The sequence below is a fragment of the Papio anubis genome, chromosome 9, assembly GCF_008728515.1.
Source record: "Papio anubis isolate 15944 chromosome 9, Panubis1.0, whole genome shotgun sequence".
NCBI classification, from domain to species: domain Eukaryota; kingdom Metazoa; phylum Chordata; class Mammalia; order Primates; family Cercopithecidae; genus Papio; species Papio anubis.
Window position 1 is genome coordinate 50,995,710 of NC_044984.1, and position 16,559 is coordinate 51,012,268.

A 16,559-nucleotide genomic window follows, 5' to 3' on the forward strand; every position below is an offset into this window, starting at 1 on the left:
TCAGCCTCCCAGGTAGCTGGGACTACAAGCGTGCATAACTCCGCCAGGATAATTTTTTGTGTTTATCGTAGAGACGGAGTTTCGCCATGTTGCCCAGGCTGGTCTTGAACTCCTGACCTCAGGTGATCCTCCTGCCTCGGCCTCCCACAGTGCTGGGATTACAGGCATGAGCCACTGCACCTGGCTAATAGCTATTTATTGAGAGTACTGTGATAAGCACTTTAGATTAATTGTATCATTTAAAATTTACAGGGCAACTCATTGAAGTTAAAATCATCCTCTCCTTTAGAAATTTAAAAACTGATCTTAGTTCAAGAAAGAAGTTACCAGTCAGTGATCACGGAGGGTCTAACAAGTGGAGCCTAGATTCAAAACCAAACCCTCTGACTTCAACCCCCAAACATTTACGTTCCTACGTTTTACTGTACAGCCTTCCTCCTGAATAAATCAGAGTTTAAAATTTTGAAGACATGTATACAGCTTGTCAGGATATTAGATTTATTAGTTCTGTGGTTACCACCTTCTTTTATATCCCAAGACTCCCAGCCCCAGGATCTAAATCATAGCTCTTGATTATGGCCCACCCCCAGTAGGGAGCTGAACTTACTACTTCTGATATGAAAGAAGCCAGGGTAGTTGTTTCTTCCAAGTCACTCACATCTGAGATGGCCCTCAAACCCTCCTTGGTGGTCTCTGGCTGAGAGATGTTTGCGTCTTTCCGATCTTGGTAATACTGGATCAACTGCTGAACCCCAGACCTTAATGCAGGTTTAAGTGCAGCACTGATCGCTAGACCCATAGGTCCCCCTGACATCCCGGCCATGGTCATCAGAAGGTCATATCCCAGATCTATGGCCCCATCTCGGCCTCGTTCCCTGGCCTTGCCCAGGCAGTTTTGAGTAGCATAATACAAAGCTGTGCCCAGGTTGTAGAAGGTTCCCACTCCTGGCAGCAGCTGGATAACATTGTGCACACCTTGCTCCTTCTCATTCTCACAGTCCTCTGTGGGGAGGGAGCGCCAGACCCTTCCTGTGCTTTGCTGCTCCCTGGCTAACAGCTGCAGAGCAGAGGCCAGGGCTTCCACTGACACGTTCCTCTCTGTGCTTCTTCCTGTCTGGAGCCCTCGAAGATGCTGGATGAGGACCTGTGTAGCATTCACACCACCCTGGCGGTAGAGCTGTAGCTGTAGAGCCCAAACATCAGCCTGGCAACCAGCTTCCTCCAGGGCATTCCTTAGAGCCAGGCTTACCAAGAACTTGGGTAGAGGGGCCATGTGGCTGAAACCAGGCAGTGACTTTGGGTGCAGAAATTGGCAGGACAAGGGGTCTGAGGAGGGTGTCTGGGATTCCAAGGACAAGGGAAGGTGCATCAAGACATTTGTCTGCTTTCCATATGAAGTGGCATCCACAGGGTGCAGCAGGACGTAGCAAAGTAGCAGCTCAACTGGTATCATGATGAGTCTGAGGCCACACATGTCTGGAGCAGAGTACCCTAGAAAGGGGAGAAATCCAAAACATACAAACCATTTCCCTAAGGGCTATGGTGAGCCCACAGCTCAGTTAGGGGGACACCTCATACATCACCTACCTACAAGCTTTTGTACTTTCTTTTTAGAGACGGGGTCTTGCTCTGTTGCCCAGACTGGAGTGCAGTGATGGGATCACAAATCACTGCTGCCTTGAACCCCTGGGCTCAAGGGATCCTCCTGCCTCAGCCTCCCAAGCAGCTGGGACTACAGGTGCATGACACCATGCCCAGCTAATTTTTAAAATTTTTGTAGAGATGTGGTTTTGCCATCTTGCCCAGCCTGATTCTGAACTTTGGGCTCAAGTGATCCTCCCACCTCCACCTCCCAAAGTGATAGGCTTTCAGGTGTGAGCACTGCACCTAGCCCCAAGCTTCTGTTCTTTTTAGGTAAAGGCCTAGGAAATAGGAAATGCACCCCAATTGCTCCCACTTGGTTTCCCTCATTTATAGGTCACCAGGGATTCTGTTTTATTTCCACCCATATATAGGGACCCCAGATTACCACACAGTCCAGTCATTGAGAAGTGAGTTTTGGTTGCTCCCCGATCCTGTTCTGCCTAGTTCTCTGTCCCATGAGGAAAGGAGATATTTGCTTTCCCCTATGATCAGTGAAGGATGTAATCTCTGCAAATATTTGCCCATTTATACTGGCTGCTCAAACCTTGTGCCCTTGTCACACACTCAACATCTATACCCACAGTCCTGTTCTTTGGCATTTCCTGTATGTCCCTGCCACATACAGTAAGCTCATGATAGGAGCCAGGGAAATTCAGAATTAGGAAAGATGAGATGTTTGTGATACTCTGATTTCTCTTCATTTTAAAAATTAAATTAGCGACTGGGCATGGTGTCTCACGCCTGTAATCCCAGCACTTTGGGAGGCCCAGGTGGGCGGATCACAAGGTCACGAGTTCAAGACCAGTCTGGCCAATATGGTGAAAGCCTGTCTCTACTAAAAATATCGGAAAAAAAAAAAAATACCCGGGCGTGGTGGTGGGTGCCTGTAGTCCTAGCTACTTGGGAGGCTGAGGCAGGAGAATCGCTTGAACCCAGGAGGTGGAGGTTGCAGTGAGCCAGGATGCACTCCAGCCTGGGCTACAGAGTGAGACTCCATCTTAAAAAAAAAAAAATAGGGGCTGACACCTACTAAGTGGAGAAGGGCAAGGCTAACACTGGTCACATGTGTGTTTAAGCGAAGGGATGAAATAAAGAGCATTCATCTGTCCGAAGTGGTCTCCAACATTTCTAACTACTTATTGTGTCCCATCCTTGAATACAGTCCTGGGAAAGGAGACTCGTTACCTATGTGGCATTTTGAATAGCTGAAGTGAGCCAGGATCAATTCCTGGATCATTTTCCTCACAAAGCACTTCAGAATAGCTGTGGAACATTTGATAGATTAGATTGTCACTGTCTATGGACATTTAAATGATCTTAACTTGACAGCTTCTTCAACTTTTTGCCTGATTCTTCAATACGCTCCCAACACTCATACCTGCAGTTCTCGGTGATGTTGACACCAAAAGCTTTGAACTGTGGCACCAAGCATCATAGGAGATGGTTTCTCAGCAAATTCAATCACCATCTGAGCTAACTGGTAAGCCAGCCACCCCAGTGGGTATATTTGCCACCATCCATACGTTTCCCAGGATGGGCAGCTGGGTGCTCGGTTTATTCACACTTCCGGAAGGGACCACTAGATTCTTCACAATTAACGTTGGTATTGCCTTCCTCCCCATTGAACTTTTTGACTCTCATGGATGAGGGTTTCAGTGGTATCCTTTCCTCCCATCTGAAGCTGCAGAACATGGGCCTCAGTTGGGCAGCCCACCTCCTCCAGGGCCATCCTCAGAGCTAAGTTGGACAGGTACTCAGACAGGGGCTAGGAAGGGGGCTGTGTGTAAGAGATCCTGGCAGGTCCTGGGATCTGGGAGAGGAATCTGGCTCTCCGTGTTCTCCAAAAAATGGAGAGCATGTTTGATGGGTGCCCAGTCTCTGTGAAAGATGGCTGGAGGCTCAGGGTCTCGTTCTGGGTACTTCTTGGAAAGGCAGACACCAGGGACAGCAGGACACAGAAAAGGAGCAGCACAGCCTGGACCATGAGGGGACATCAGAGCAGCCCTGCTGGAAGGAAGCAGTGCTCACGTTGGAAAGTGGAGAAAGGCTCGGGACAAAGAGACACCAAGACTGGCCAGAGCTAGAAAGTGTCTTAGCTCTTGGAAACTTCGGTTGCCCTGAACACACCTCATCTTCACTCTTAAAGGATGTGGGTGATCCTCCTATTTTGAGGAGAAATAAGCCAGAGGAAAAAAACAGTCCAAACATCTCATTTGCTTTGGTATCTTCATGACCTGAATTACTTTTATTGTTATTGTTGTTGTTGCTGTTTTTAATCCTGCCCTTTCCCAGAATCACAAGGAAACCAGAAAGTTGATGTCTTCCAAAACAGTGAAGGACAAAACATTTGCAAATATTTATGCATCTCTTCCCAGCCCAGACTTTGTCCTTCTCACCTTTGACCCACACTGACAAACTGACCTTTTCCCTTTTAGGCCCTGCAGTCCTGTCCCATATCTTTTTGTCTTTTCTTTTTCTTTTCCTTTTTTTTTTTTTTTTTTGGAGACACAGTCTCACTCTGTTGCCCAGGCTAGAGTGCAGTGGCATGATCACAGCTCACTGCAACCTCCACACCCCGGGTTCAAGCGATTCTTGTGTCTCAGTCTCCCTAGCAGTTGGGATTACAGGCATGCACCACCACGTCTGGCTAATTTTTATTTTGTTTTGTTTTGTTTTCTGGAGACAGTCTCACTCTGTTGCTCAGGCTGGAGTGCAATGGTGCAATCTTGGCCCATTGCAACCTCCGCTTCCCAGGTTCAAGAGATTCTCCTGCCTCTGCCTCCCAAGTAGCTGGGACTACAGGTGTGCGCCACCATGCCCAGCTAATTTTTTTGTATTTTTAGTGGAGATGGGGTTTCACCATGTCAGTCAGGCTGGTCTCAAACTCCTGACCTCAAATGATCAGCCTGCCTCGGCCTCCCAAAGCGTTGGGATTACAGGCGTGAGCCATGGCACCCAGTGACATATCCTTTTTATCTTAAGGTTTTACCCTAAACCTATATATGAGTTGAGGAAAAGGTCCTCTGTATCTTCTTGAGGGGAGAAAGGATAAAGGAATAGCTGGTGATCTCTGGGATCCCTAAACCATTTTTCTTTTTCTTTTCTTTTTTTTCTTTCTTTCTTTCTTTTTTTTTTTTTTCCTGAGATGGAGTTTCGTTCTTTTTGACCAGGCTGGAGTGCAATGGCACGATCTCGGTTCACTGCAACCTCCACCTCCCAGGTTCAAGCGATTCTCCTGCCTCAACCTCCTGAGTAGCTGAGATTACAGGCGTGTGCCACCATGCCTAGCTAATTTTGTATTTTTAGTAGAGATGGGGTTTCTCCATGTTGGCCAGGCTGATCTTGAACCCCTGGCCTAAGGTGATCTGCCCACTTCGGCCTTCCAAAGTGCTGAGATTACAGGCTTGAGCCACAGTGCCTGGTCACCATTTTTCTTATTAAAAGAATGTACTGGTTGGGAAGCCAAGGCAGGCAGATGGCTTGAGCCCAGATGTTTGAGACCAGCCTAGGCAACATGGTGAAAGCCCTGTCTCTACAAAAAATATAAAAATTAGCCAGGAGTGGTGGCGTGCACCTGTAGTCCCAGCTACTGGGGAGGCTGAGGTGGGAGGATCACCTGAACCTGGGGAGGTCAAGGCTGCAGTGAGCCATGATTACACCACTGCACCATCCAGACTGAGTGACAGAGCAAGACTTCATCCAAAAGAGAATATACTGGATGGGAGTCCAGGGAAACTGGACAGATTGACAAATCAGACAAAATCCTGAAAATGGTACCAATTCCCACATATCATTATGGCCTAAAGTTTCCTCTGATGTCACTCACCTCAGGTACATGGCCAAAGGGAATAGGCCAATGGCAGGGTCCAGGGTTCCTCCCTCTATTTTTTTTTCAGTTCTTTCAGTTCCCAGGAGTGGCCCCTGACAACTAACAGCAAAGACAGAAGCAGATGAGTAAGTCTCCAGAGACACAGTGCCAAGTTAGAAACAGCAAGAACTAGGTGGAAAGGAGTCCAGCTCTGTCTGAAATTACTAGACCCCAAACCTCTGGGGAATCCCTGAGACAATATATATACATATATGTATACCTACGTGGATAAAATGTACATACACACACACATATATGTATACCAGGCTGGAGTGCAGTTGGCACAATAACAGCTCACTGCAGCCTGCAGCCTTGAACTCCCGGGCTCAAGCAATCCTCCCACCTCAGCCTCCTATATATCTGGGACTTCAGGTGTGTGCCACCACACCTGGCTAATTTTTAAAATTTTCTTGTAGAGAAGGGACCTCACTATGTTGGCCAGGCTGGTCTTGAGCTACTGGGCTCAAGGGATCCTCCTGCCTAGGCCTCCCAGAGTGCTGAGCCACTGCACCCAGCCTCCTAGGACTCTATAGTTTCTGTGTAGCAACACTAAACGGAGTAAAAGATTTAACCCTTTTCTCCTAAGATCTATCACAAAGCAGAAATATCCATTCTTACCCGTTTTTCCTCATTGTACTGGAAGTTCTAACTAGTGTAATGAAGAAAGAATAAAAATAAATGGCATAAAACTAGAAAGGAAGATGTGGAACGATATTTATTTAAAAACAACATAGTCCTGGCTGGTTCAGTCAGTAGAATATGAGACTCTTAAAAACAACATAGGGGCTGGGCGCGGTGGCTCACATGTGTAATCCCAGTAATTTGGGAGGCCGAGGTGGGTAGATCACGAGGTCAGGAGTTCAAGACCAGCCTGGCCAGCAAGGTGAAACCCCGTCTGTACTAAAAATGCAAAAAAATTAGCCAGGCATGGTGGTGCGTGCCTATAATCCCAGCTACTCGGGAGGCTGAGGCAGGAGAATCACTTGAACCCAGGAGGCAGAGATTGCAGTGAGCCGAGATTGTGCCACTGCACTCCAGCCTGGTGACAGAGCGAGACTCTATCTAAAAAAAAAAAGAAAAAAACAAAACAAAACAAAACAGCAACAACAAAAATACAAACAAAAAAAAATGGGGCGGGGCTTGAGACCAGGCGTTCAAGACCAGTCTGGCCAACATGGGGAAACCACATCTTTACAAAAAATAAAAACCATAGCCAGGGGTGGTGGTGTGCATCTGTAGCCCCAGCTACTCGGGAGGCTGAGGCAGGAGAATTGCTTGAACCCAGGAGGGGGAGGTTACAGTGTGCCATGATTGTGCCACTGCACTCCAACCTAGGCAACAGAGTGAGACCATGTCTCAAAAAATAATAATAATAAAATTTTAAAAAGTAACGCAAAATAAAAACAACATGGACTGGGCATGGTGGCTCACACACTTTGGGAGGCTGAAGTGGGAGGATTGCCTTAATCCAGGAGTTCAAGACTAGCCTGGGCAACATAGGGGAGACACTGTCTCTGCAAAAAAAAGAAAAAAATTAGCCAGCTCAACTCTCCAGCTGTGGTGGCACATGTCTGTAATCTCAGTTTCTCAGGAGGCTGAGACAGGAGGATCACTTGGGCCCAGGAGGTTGAGGCTTCAGGAAGCTGTGATCACACCACTGAACTCCGGTCTGGGTGACAGAGGGAGACCCTGTCTCAAAAAAAATAAAAATAAATAAATAAATAAATAAATAAATAAATAAATAAATAAAATAATTAAAAAATTAAAATTAAAAGTAATAAAAATTAATATATAAACGAATTCTATTTCTGTAGTCTAAAAACATACATTGAAAGTTAACTTAGGGCCGGGTGTGGTGGCTCACACCTGTAATCCTAGCACTTTGGGAGGCCAAGGCGGGTAGATCACGAGGTCAGGAGATCGAGAACATCCTGGCTAACACGGTGAAACCCTGTCTTTACTAAAAATACAAAAAATTGTCCAGGCGTGGTGGCTCAAACCTGTAATTCCAGCACTTTGAGATGCTGAGGCAGGTGGATCAAGAGTTCAATACCAGCCTGGCCAACATGGTGAAACCCCATCTCTACTAAAAATACAAAAATTAGTGGCATGTGCCTGTAGTCCCAGCTACTCAGGAGGCTGAGGCAGTAGAATCACTTGAACCTGGGCTGCAGAGGTTGCAATGAGCTGAGATCACGCCATTGCACTCCAGCCTGGGCAACAGAGTGAGACTTCATCTCAAAAAAAGAAAGAAAAAAAATTTAGCCGAGTGTGGTGGCGGGCGCCTGTAATCCCAGCTACTTGGGAGGCTGAGTGAGGCAGGAGAGTCACTTGAACCCGGGAGGTGGAGGTTGTAGTAAGCCAAGATCGCGCCACTGCACTCCAGCATGGGTAACAGAGAGAGACTCTGTCTCAAAAAAAAAAAAAAAAAAAAGAAAGTTAACTTAGAAAAACAATTCCAGCTGGTCACCATGGCTCAAGCTTATAATACCTGGACTTTGGGAGGCTGAGGTGGGAGGACTGCTTGAGGGTAGGAATTTGAGACCAGCTTGGGCAACATAGTGAGACCCTGTCTCTACAGAAAAATAAAATGAAAAAAATAATAATTCCAATTACAATAGTGTTTAAAATAAACAGATAAAATTCCTAAAAGAAGAAACAAGACAAAGATGCTCACTCTTGCTACTTCTATTCAACATTGTACTGGAGGTTCTAGTCAGAGTAATTAAGCAAGACAATGAAATAAAATGTTCCTGATTAGAAAGGATGAAGTAAACCAACCTATATTAGTGGGTGACATGATGTTGCCGTTAAAAAAACTCAAACTTACACACACATACATACATACACACACACGTACTAATAAATGGGTTCAGCAAAGTTGCAGGATACACTATCAATACACAAAAATCAATGATATCTCTATATATGTGCAATGAACAATTTGAAAATGAAGTTAAGAAAATTCCATTTATAATAGCAGCTATAAGTGTAAAATTTGTACATTGAAAACTACAAAACATTACTAAAAGAGATTAAAGGAAACTAAAGAAGATTAAAGAATGAGTTAAACCCAAAACTATCGTAAGGAAGGAAATAATAGAGATTAGAGAAAAGATAAATAAAACAGAGAATATCTTTAGGCACAAATAATTGTGAAAAAATTAAAAATAGGCCCGGCAAGTTCACTTATGCTTGTAATCCCAGCACTTTGGGAGGCTGAGGCGGGCGGATCACGAGGTCAGGAAATCGAGACCATCCTGTTAACACGGTGAAACCCCGTCTCTACTAAAAATACAAAAAATTAGCTGGGCATGGTGGCACACGCCTATAGTTCCAGCTACTCAGGAGGCTGAGGCAGGAGAATTGCTTGAACACCTGGGGAGGTGGGAGGTGCAATGAACCTTTGCTCCGCACCACCTCAACCTAGAGACAAAAACAAAAGAACTCATCTCACTTCTCACTCTAAGAAATGGCGCTGAAGCATAGTAGCTCCATCCTTACGGGAGGCCAGCCGAGGCAGGTGGATCTCATCTGAGGTCCAGGAGTTCAAGACCAGCCTGGTCAACAAGGCAATCCCTGTCTCTACCTAAAATCTCACGTCAGCTGTAGTGGTGCATGCCTGTAATCCCAGCGCCGCCGGGAGGCTGAGGAGGCAGGAGAATTGCTTGAACCTGGGAGGGAGTTAGGTGAGCAGAATAGTGCCACTGCACTCACAGCCTGGGCAACAGAGTAAGATCTGTCTCAAAAAAAAGAGCACGGAGGCAGACGTGTTTCTGTCCGCTACTAGGAGAGCCAAAACGGAGTGCAAATCATAGAGTCAGAGATGAGAGACCATCACAAGCTACTCTGAGGTGAAAACCCCATCTCTGCATCTTCATAGCTGGGCGAGAGTGGGCCAAGCCTGTAGTCCCAGCTACTCAGGAAAGGAAGCTGGGAAGCAGGAGATGGCAATAAACCGGAGGGGTAGGGCTTGCAGTGAGCCGAGATCATGCCACACTCAGCCTGGGCAACAGAGACTCCGTCTCAAAAAAAAAAAAAAGAATGTAGCCCAGCATGGTGGTGGAGTGCCTGTAACTCCCGTTGCCAGGAGGCTAAGGAGGCAGGAGAATCACTGAACTGGGGAGGCAGAACTTGCACTTCAGCCTGGGCAACAAGGGAACTCTGTCTCAAAATAATAGTTAAAATAATAATAATAATAATACAGATAATAGAAACAATAGAGAAATGGGATGCAACCAGAAATTGGTTCCTCAAATAGATGAACAAAATTGACAAACCCAACTTTAGTTACACTAACAACAAAAAAAGATAAAAAGACTCAAATTATTACAGTAAGAATTAAGAACATTACATTTTACAAAAATTAAAAATTATGGAGTATTTAAGCAATTACATGCCAACAGATTGGATAATCTAGATGAAGTGAACAAGTTCCTAGAAAACATATATCTTACTAGACTAAATCATAAAATAATAGAAAATTTGAATTAAAAGTGCATCAATAATCTTCTCCCAAAATGAAAGCCCTGGACGGATGGCTTCACTGGTAAATTCTGTAAACATTTGAAAGAATAATGCCCCAATGCTTCTCAAACTTTGCCAAAGATCAGAAGGAACGCTCGCTCATTCCAGGGGTGAGGCACTACCCTGATGCCAAAGGGAGCAGACATACGCTGGGAAAAGAAACATATAATATCTCGCTGGCAGGACAGGTGCGTCTCCAGCAAATGCCAGCAAAATGATTTGGCAGTACACTGTTAAAGGATTATACGCTGGTGAGTTTGTTCGCAGATGGTAAAAGCGGCGCAGTATGTGAATCAGTCAGTATGATTCGCCGTTGGCAGGGATGAGGAGGAAGTGTACCCATCATCTCAGTGATGCAGAAAAAGCATTTGACAAAATTCAACACCCTTTCATGATGAAGAAACATTTAACAAACTGAATAAAGAAACTACCTCAATATATAATAAAGGCGGTATGAAACTCATAACAAACATCATATCATGCTCAATGGTGTGAAAGATTGAAATTTATTCATAATGTCGGAACAAGAAAGGATGCTTGCTTTTGCTAGTTCCATTCAACCTCTCTTACTAAGTTCAGCCAGAGCAATTAGGCAAGAAAAATTAAAGCATCGGGTGAAAAGGAAGGAGTACAATTATCTCTTCTTCTTATGATTTTTTCCTGAGGCCAGTCGCTCTGTGCTCAGGCTGGTGCAGTGTAGCTCCTTCTGGGCTCACTGCAGCCTCCGCTCCCGGTTCAAGTGGTTCTTCTGCCTCCGAGATCCTGTGAGTAGCTGGACTACAGTGCGCCAGCACAGCTGCTTGCCTGGTTTATGCTCTGCAAGAGCCTAAGATTTCACACAAAGCTGGTAAGGACGATTGAGGGTTCACCGGCGGAGTTGGTGGTTGAATGACGGGGAGGTTGTGCATGGCACAGCCGACCATTTGAAAATAAAATTTTGAAAACAATCCCTTACAATTAAAAATAAAATGCCAGAATTAATTTTATCCAGGGGTTAAAGGTTGCCACAAAAGTAGAAGATGTAAGTATTTGGCTGAAAGAAATTAAATGAGGCATAAATAAATGAAAATGCATTCCATGTTCATGTTAGAATCTTATATTGTTTGCTTTGTTTGTTTTTGAAATGATCTAAGCCTCTGTCGCCAGGCTGGATTGCAGTGGCCGATCTGCGGCTCACTGCAAAGCTCCTCCCGGAGTTCACGCCATTCTCCTGCCTCCAGCCTCCGGAGTAGCTGGGACTACTGGCGCCCGCCACCCGCCCGGCTAGTTTTTGTATCTTTAGTAGAAGCGGGGTTTCATCGTGTTAGATGAGATGCCGATAAGCCTGATGACCGCCCTCGTGATCCGCCCGTCCTGAAGCCTCAATTACAGCGCCCGGCCTAGAATGCCAATATTGTTAAGATGCCAACAGTACCCAAAGTGATCCACAGATTCAATGCAATCCCTATCAAAATCTCAAATAATGCGCTTTGCAGAGAAGTGAAAGCCCATCCTAAAATTCATGTATAAAATCTCAAGGACCCCAAAATAAGACGAAAACAATATTGAAAAAGAACAACTTCCTGATATCACAACTTACTGCAAAGCTACTATAAATCAAAACAGTGTGATATTGGTATAGCAGCAGACATAAAGACCAATGGAATAGAATAGAGAGCCCAGAAATAAACTCTTGCATATATGGTCAAATGATTTTTGACAAGGGTGCCAAGACTAGTTGATGGGGGAAAAGACAACCTTTCTTTTTTTTTTTTTTTTTTTTTTGAGACAGAGTCTCCGCGCTCATGCGCCAGGCTGGAGTGCAGTGGCGATCTCGGCTCACTGCAGCTCCGCTTCCGGGTTCACGCCATTCTCCTGCCTCAGCCTCCTGAGTAGCTGGGACTACAAGCGCCCACCACCCAGCCGGCTAATTTTTGTATTTTTAGTAAGGCGGTTTGCTGGCGTGCCGATCTCCTGACCGCCCAGCCGATCCCGCCCGCCTCGGCCTCCCAAAGTGCTGGATTACAGGCTTGAGCCACAGCGCCCGGCCAGACAACACTCTAACAAAATGTTGCTGTGGCTGGATATCTACCTGCAAAAGATGAAGAAGTTGAACCATTGCCAACACCATACAAATATTGCTCAAAATAGATCTCTAAAATCTCTGAGCGTGGGCTAAACTGTAGGCTCTTGAAACATAGGGCAAAATCTTTGTGACATTCAATCTGGCAACGATTACTTGGATATAACACCAAAGACACAGGCAACAAAAGAAAAAAATGAACAAATTGGACCTCATGAAAATTTTAAAATTTTGTACATCAAAAGATAATATCAACAGAGTAAAAAGGTAACCCACAGAATGGGAGGAAATATTTGCAATTATATATCTAGTAAAGATTTATATCCAGAATAAATAGAGAACTCCTAAAACTCAACAGAAGGCCGGGCGCGGTGGCTCAAGCCTGTAATCCCAGCACTTTGGGAGGCCGAGACGGGCGGATCACGAGGTCAGGAGATCGAGACCATCCTGGCTAACACGGTGAAACCCCATCTCTACTAAAAAAAATACAAAAAACTAGCCGGGCGAGGTGGCGGGCACCTGTAGTCCCAGCTACTCGGGAGGCTGAGGCAGGAGAATGGCGTAAACCCAGGAGGCGGAGCTTGCAGTGAGCTGAGATCCGGCCACTGCACTCCAGCCTGGGCCACAGAGCGAGACTCCGTCTCAAAAAAAAAAACAAAACAAAAAAACAAACAAAAAAAAACTCAACAAAAACAAAAATGACCTGACTCAAAATGGGCAAAGGGCATGAACAGACATTTCTTTAAGGAAGCTATACAGATGGCCAATAAGGACATGAAAAGATGTGCAACATCTCTAATCATTAGGGTAATGCAAATTAAAACTACAATGAGATACTATCTCACACCCACCAGGATAGCTATTATTTTTAAAAACAGAAAATAACAAGTGTTGTCAATGATGTGGAGAAAATGGACCCCTTGTGCTTTGTTGTTGGGAATGCAAAATGGACAGGCCCTGTGGAAAACAGTATGGCAGGTCCTTAAATTTTTTTTTTTTTTTTTGACACGGAGTTTCACTTTTGTCACACCCAGGCTGGAGTGCAATGGCGTGATCTCGGCTCACTGCAACCTCTGCCTCCCGGGTTCAAGGATTCTCCTGCCTCAGCCTTCCAAGTAGCTGGGATTACAAGCATGCGCCACCACGCCTGGCTAATTTTTTGTATTTTTAGTAGAGACGGGATTTTACCATGTGGGCTAGCCTGGTCTCGAACTTCTGGCCTTAAGTGATCTGCTTGCCACCTCAGTCTGCCAATGTGCTGGGATTACAGACAAGAGCCACTGTGCCCGGCCCTTAAAAATTTTTAAATAGAATTACCATACAATCTAGCAATTCCACTTCTGGATATATATCCCAGATAATTGAAAGCAGGATTTCAAAAAGATACTTTCACATCTGTGTTCATAGCAGCACTATTTCCAATAGTCAAGAAATGGAAGCAACCCAAATGTCTCTCAATGAATGAATGGATTTTAAAAATCCATTTGGTGAGGCCGGGTGCCGTGGCTCACGCCTGTAATCCCAGCACTTTGGGAGGCCGAGGTGGGCAGATCACGAGGTCAGGAGATCAAGACCATCCTGGCTAACACGGTGAAACCCCATCTCTACTAAAAATACAAAAAATAACCGGGTGTGGTGGTGGGTGCGTGTAGTCCCAGCTACTCTGGAGGCTGAGGCAGGAGAATGGTGTGAACCCAGGAGGCGGAGCTTGCAGTGAGCTGAGATGGAGCCACTGCACTCCAACCTAAGCGACAGAGTGAGACGCTGTCTCAAAAAAAAAAAAAAAAAAAAAAAAAGAAATCCATTTGGTGGTGGATGGCCGTGGCAGTTCATGCCTGTAATCCCAGCAGTTTGGTAGGTTGAGGCAGGCAGATCACTTGAAGTCGGGAGTTCAAGTCCAGCCTGGCCAACATGGTGAAACCCATCTCTATAAAAAAATATATATATATAAAAATTAGCCAGGCGTGATGGCAGGTGCCTGTAATCCCAGCTACTAGGGAGGCTGAAGCAGGAGACTCACTTGAACCTGGGAGGCGGAGGTTGCAGTGAGCCAAGATTGCACCTCTGCACTTCACCCTGGGCAACAGAGGGAGACTCTGTCTCAAAAGAAAAAAAAAGGTGCATACTTGCAATGGAGCATTATTCAGCTTTAAAAAGGAAGGAACAGGATGGGCAACATAGTGAGACCTGATCTCTTAAAAAAAAAAAAAAGCAAAATTATTGGGGTGTAGAGGTTCATGCCTGTTGTCCTAGCTACTCAGGAGGCTGAAGTGGGAGGATTGCTTGAGGCCCAGAGGTCGATGTCCATCCTGGGTGTCAGAGTGAGGCTCCATCTCTAAAAAAAAAGAAGGAAGGAAATTCTGACACAAGCTACAACATGGATGAACTTTGAGGCTATGATGATAAGTGAAATCAGCCAGTCACAAAAAGACAAATCCTGTATAATTCCACTTATGTGAGGTATTTACAGTACTCAAATTCAAAGAAACAGAAAGGGGAAGGGTGGTTGCGCCACAGGCTTCAGGGAGGGAAAGATAGGCAGCTGTTGTTTAACCAGTATGCAGTTTCTGGCAGGCACCTGTGATCTCAGCTACTTGGGAGGCTGAGGCAGGGAGAATTTCTTGAACCTGGGAGGTGGAGGTTTCAGTGAGCCGAGACTGCACCATTGCACTCCAGCCTGGGCGACAGAGCAAGACTCTGTCAAAAAAAAAAAAAAAAAGGAGACAAAGAAATGGTTATGATGATACATTTTGTTACATGTTTTTGTTTTGTTTTTTTCCTTTTCTTTTGAGACAGGGTCTCTGTCACCCAGGCTGGAGTGCAGTGGGGTGATCATGGTTCCCTGTAGCCTCGACCTCCTAGACTCAGGTGATCCTCCCACCCTGGTCTCCCGAATAGCTGGGACTACAGGAAGGCATCACCACATCCTGCTAATTTTTTGTATTTTCTGTAGAGATGGGTTTTTGCCATGTTGCCTAGGTTGCTCAAGAAATCTGCCCATCTTGGCGTCCCAAGGTGCTGGGGTATTATAGACGTGAGCCACCGTGCTTAACTTGCTATGTGTTTTTTACCATACAAAAACTAAACTTAAAAAAAAAAAAAAAAAGGAAGTGAGAAAATGATTTTTTTCTAGGAGATTTTTTAAGATGAAGAAATTAAGTTTGCCAATTGAGTGAACTCACAGGGTAACAGAAAATAGATGAATAAAGACCCATGCTTAGTGTCTTAGTTGGCTAGGGCTGCCATAACACAAAGCTACAGCCTGGAATGTCTTAAGGAATATAAATTTACTTCTGACAGTTCTGAAGGCTGGAAGTACAGGATTAAGGTGTCATCAGGTTCAGTTGCTCCCGAGGCCTCTCTAATTGGCTTGCAGATTGCCATTTTCTCACTGTGTCCTCACACAGCACAAGGCCATTCCTCTATCCCCATACACTCTGGGTGTCTCTTCCTTTTTCTTCTTTCTTTCTTTCTTTCTTTTTTTGTGAGAGAAAGTCTGATTCTGTTGCTCAGGCTGGAGTGCAGTGGTGCTATCTCAGCTCACTGCAACCTCCACCTCCCAGACTCAAACCATTCTCCCACCTCAGCCTCCCTAGTAGCTGGGACTACATGCACGCACCACCGTGCCCGGCTAATTTTTGTATTTTTTTGTAGAGACAGGGTTTCGCCATGTTGCCCAGGCTGGTCTCGAACTCACGAGCTCAAGTGATCCACCCGCCTTGGCCTCCCAAAGTGCTGGGATTACAGGTGTGAGTCACTGCACACAGGTTTTTCTTCTTCTTATAAGGACATAGGTCCTGTTGGATTAGGATTCCATCCTTATGATCTCTTTAACTTTATTTATTTATTTATTTATTTATTTATTTATTTATTTATTTATTTTTGAGACAGAGTCTCACTTTGTCACCTAGGCGGGAGTGCAGTGGTGCGATCTCAGCTCACTGCAACCTCTGCCTCCCAGGTTCAAGTGATTCTCCTACTTCTGCCTCCCGAGTAGCTGGGATTACAGGCACCCGCCACCATGCCTGGCTAGTTTTTGTATTTTTTAGTAAGAGACAGGGTTTCACCATGTTGGCCAGGCTGGTCTCAAACTCTTGACCTCATGTAATCCACACGCCTTGACCTCCCAAAGTGCTGGGATTACAGGCATGAGCCACCACGCCCGGCCCTCTTTTAACTTTAATTACTGGTTTTTGCTTTTTTTTTTTTTTTGAGATGGAGTTTTGCTCTTATTGCCCAGGCTACAGTGCAATGGTGTGATCTCGGTTCACCGCAACCTCTGCCTCCCAGGTTCAAGTGATTCTCTTGCCTCAGCCTCCTGAGTAGCTGATATTACAGGCATGCCACCATGCCCGGCTAATTTTATATTTTTAGTATTTTGTATTTTAGTTTCTCCATGTTGGTCAGGCTTGTCTCGAACTCCCGACCTCAGGTGACCCACCTGCCTTGGCCTCCCAA

At 45.3% G+C, this 16,559-nt stretch overlaps 1 protein-coding gene across 1 annotated transcript; it reads right to left on the reverse strand.

Moving 5' to 3' along the window:
• Positions 1-475: 475 nt before the first annotated feature.
• APOF (apolipoprotein F) lies at positions 476-2,140 on the reverse strand. The gene is made up of 2 exons (XM_009180962.3): positions 2,030-2,140; positions 476-1,491 (listed from the first exon to the last, which is right to left on the reverse strand). The coding sequence occupies exons 1-2, from the start codon at positions 2,043-2,045 to the stop codon at positions 527-529; spliced, it is 981 nt and encodes a 326-aa protein (XP_009179226.2). The 5' UTR covers positions 2,046-2,140; the 3' UTR covers positions 476-526.
• Between the last annotated feature and the right edge of the window lie 14,419 nt (positions 2,141-16,559).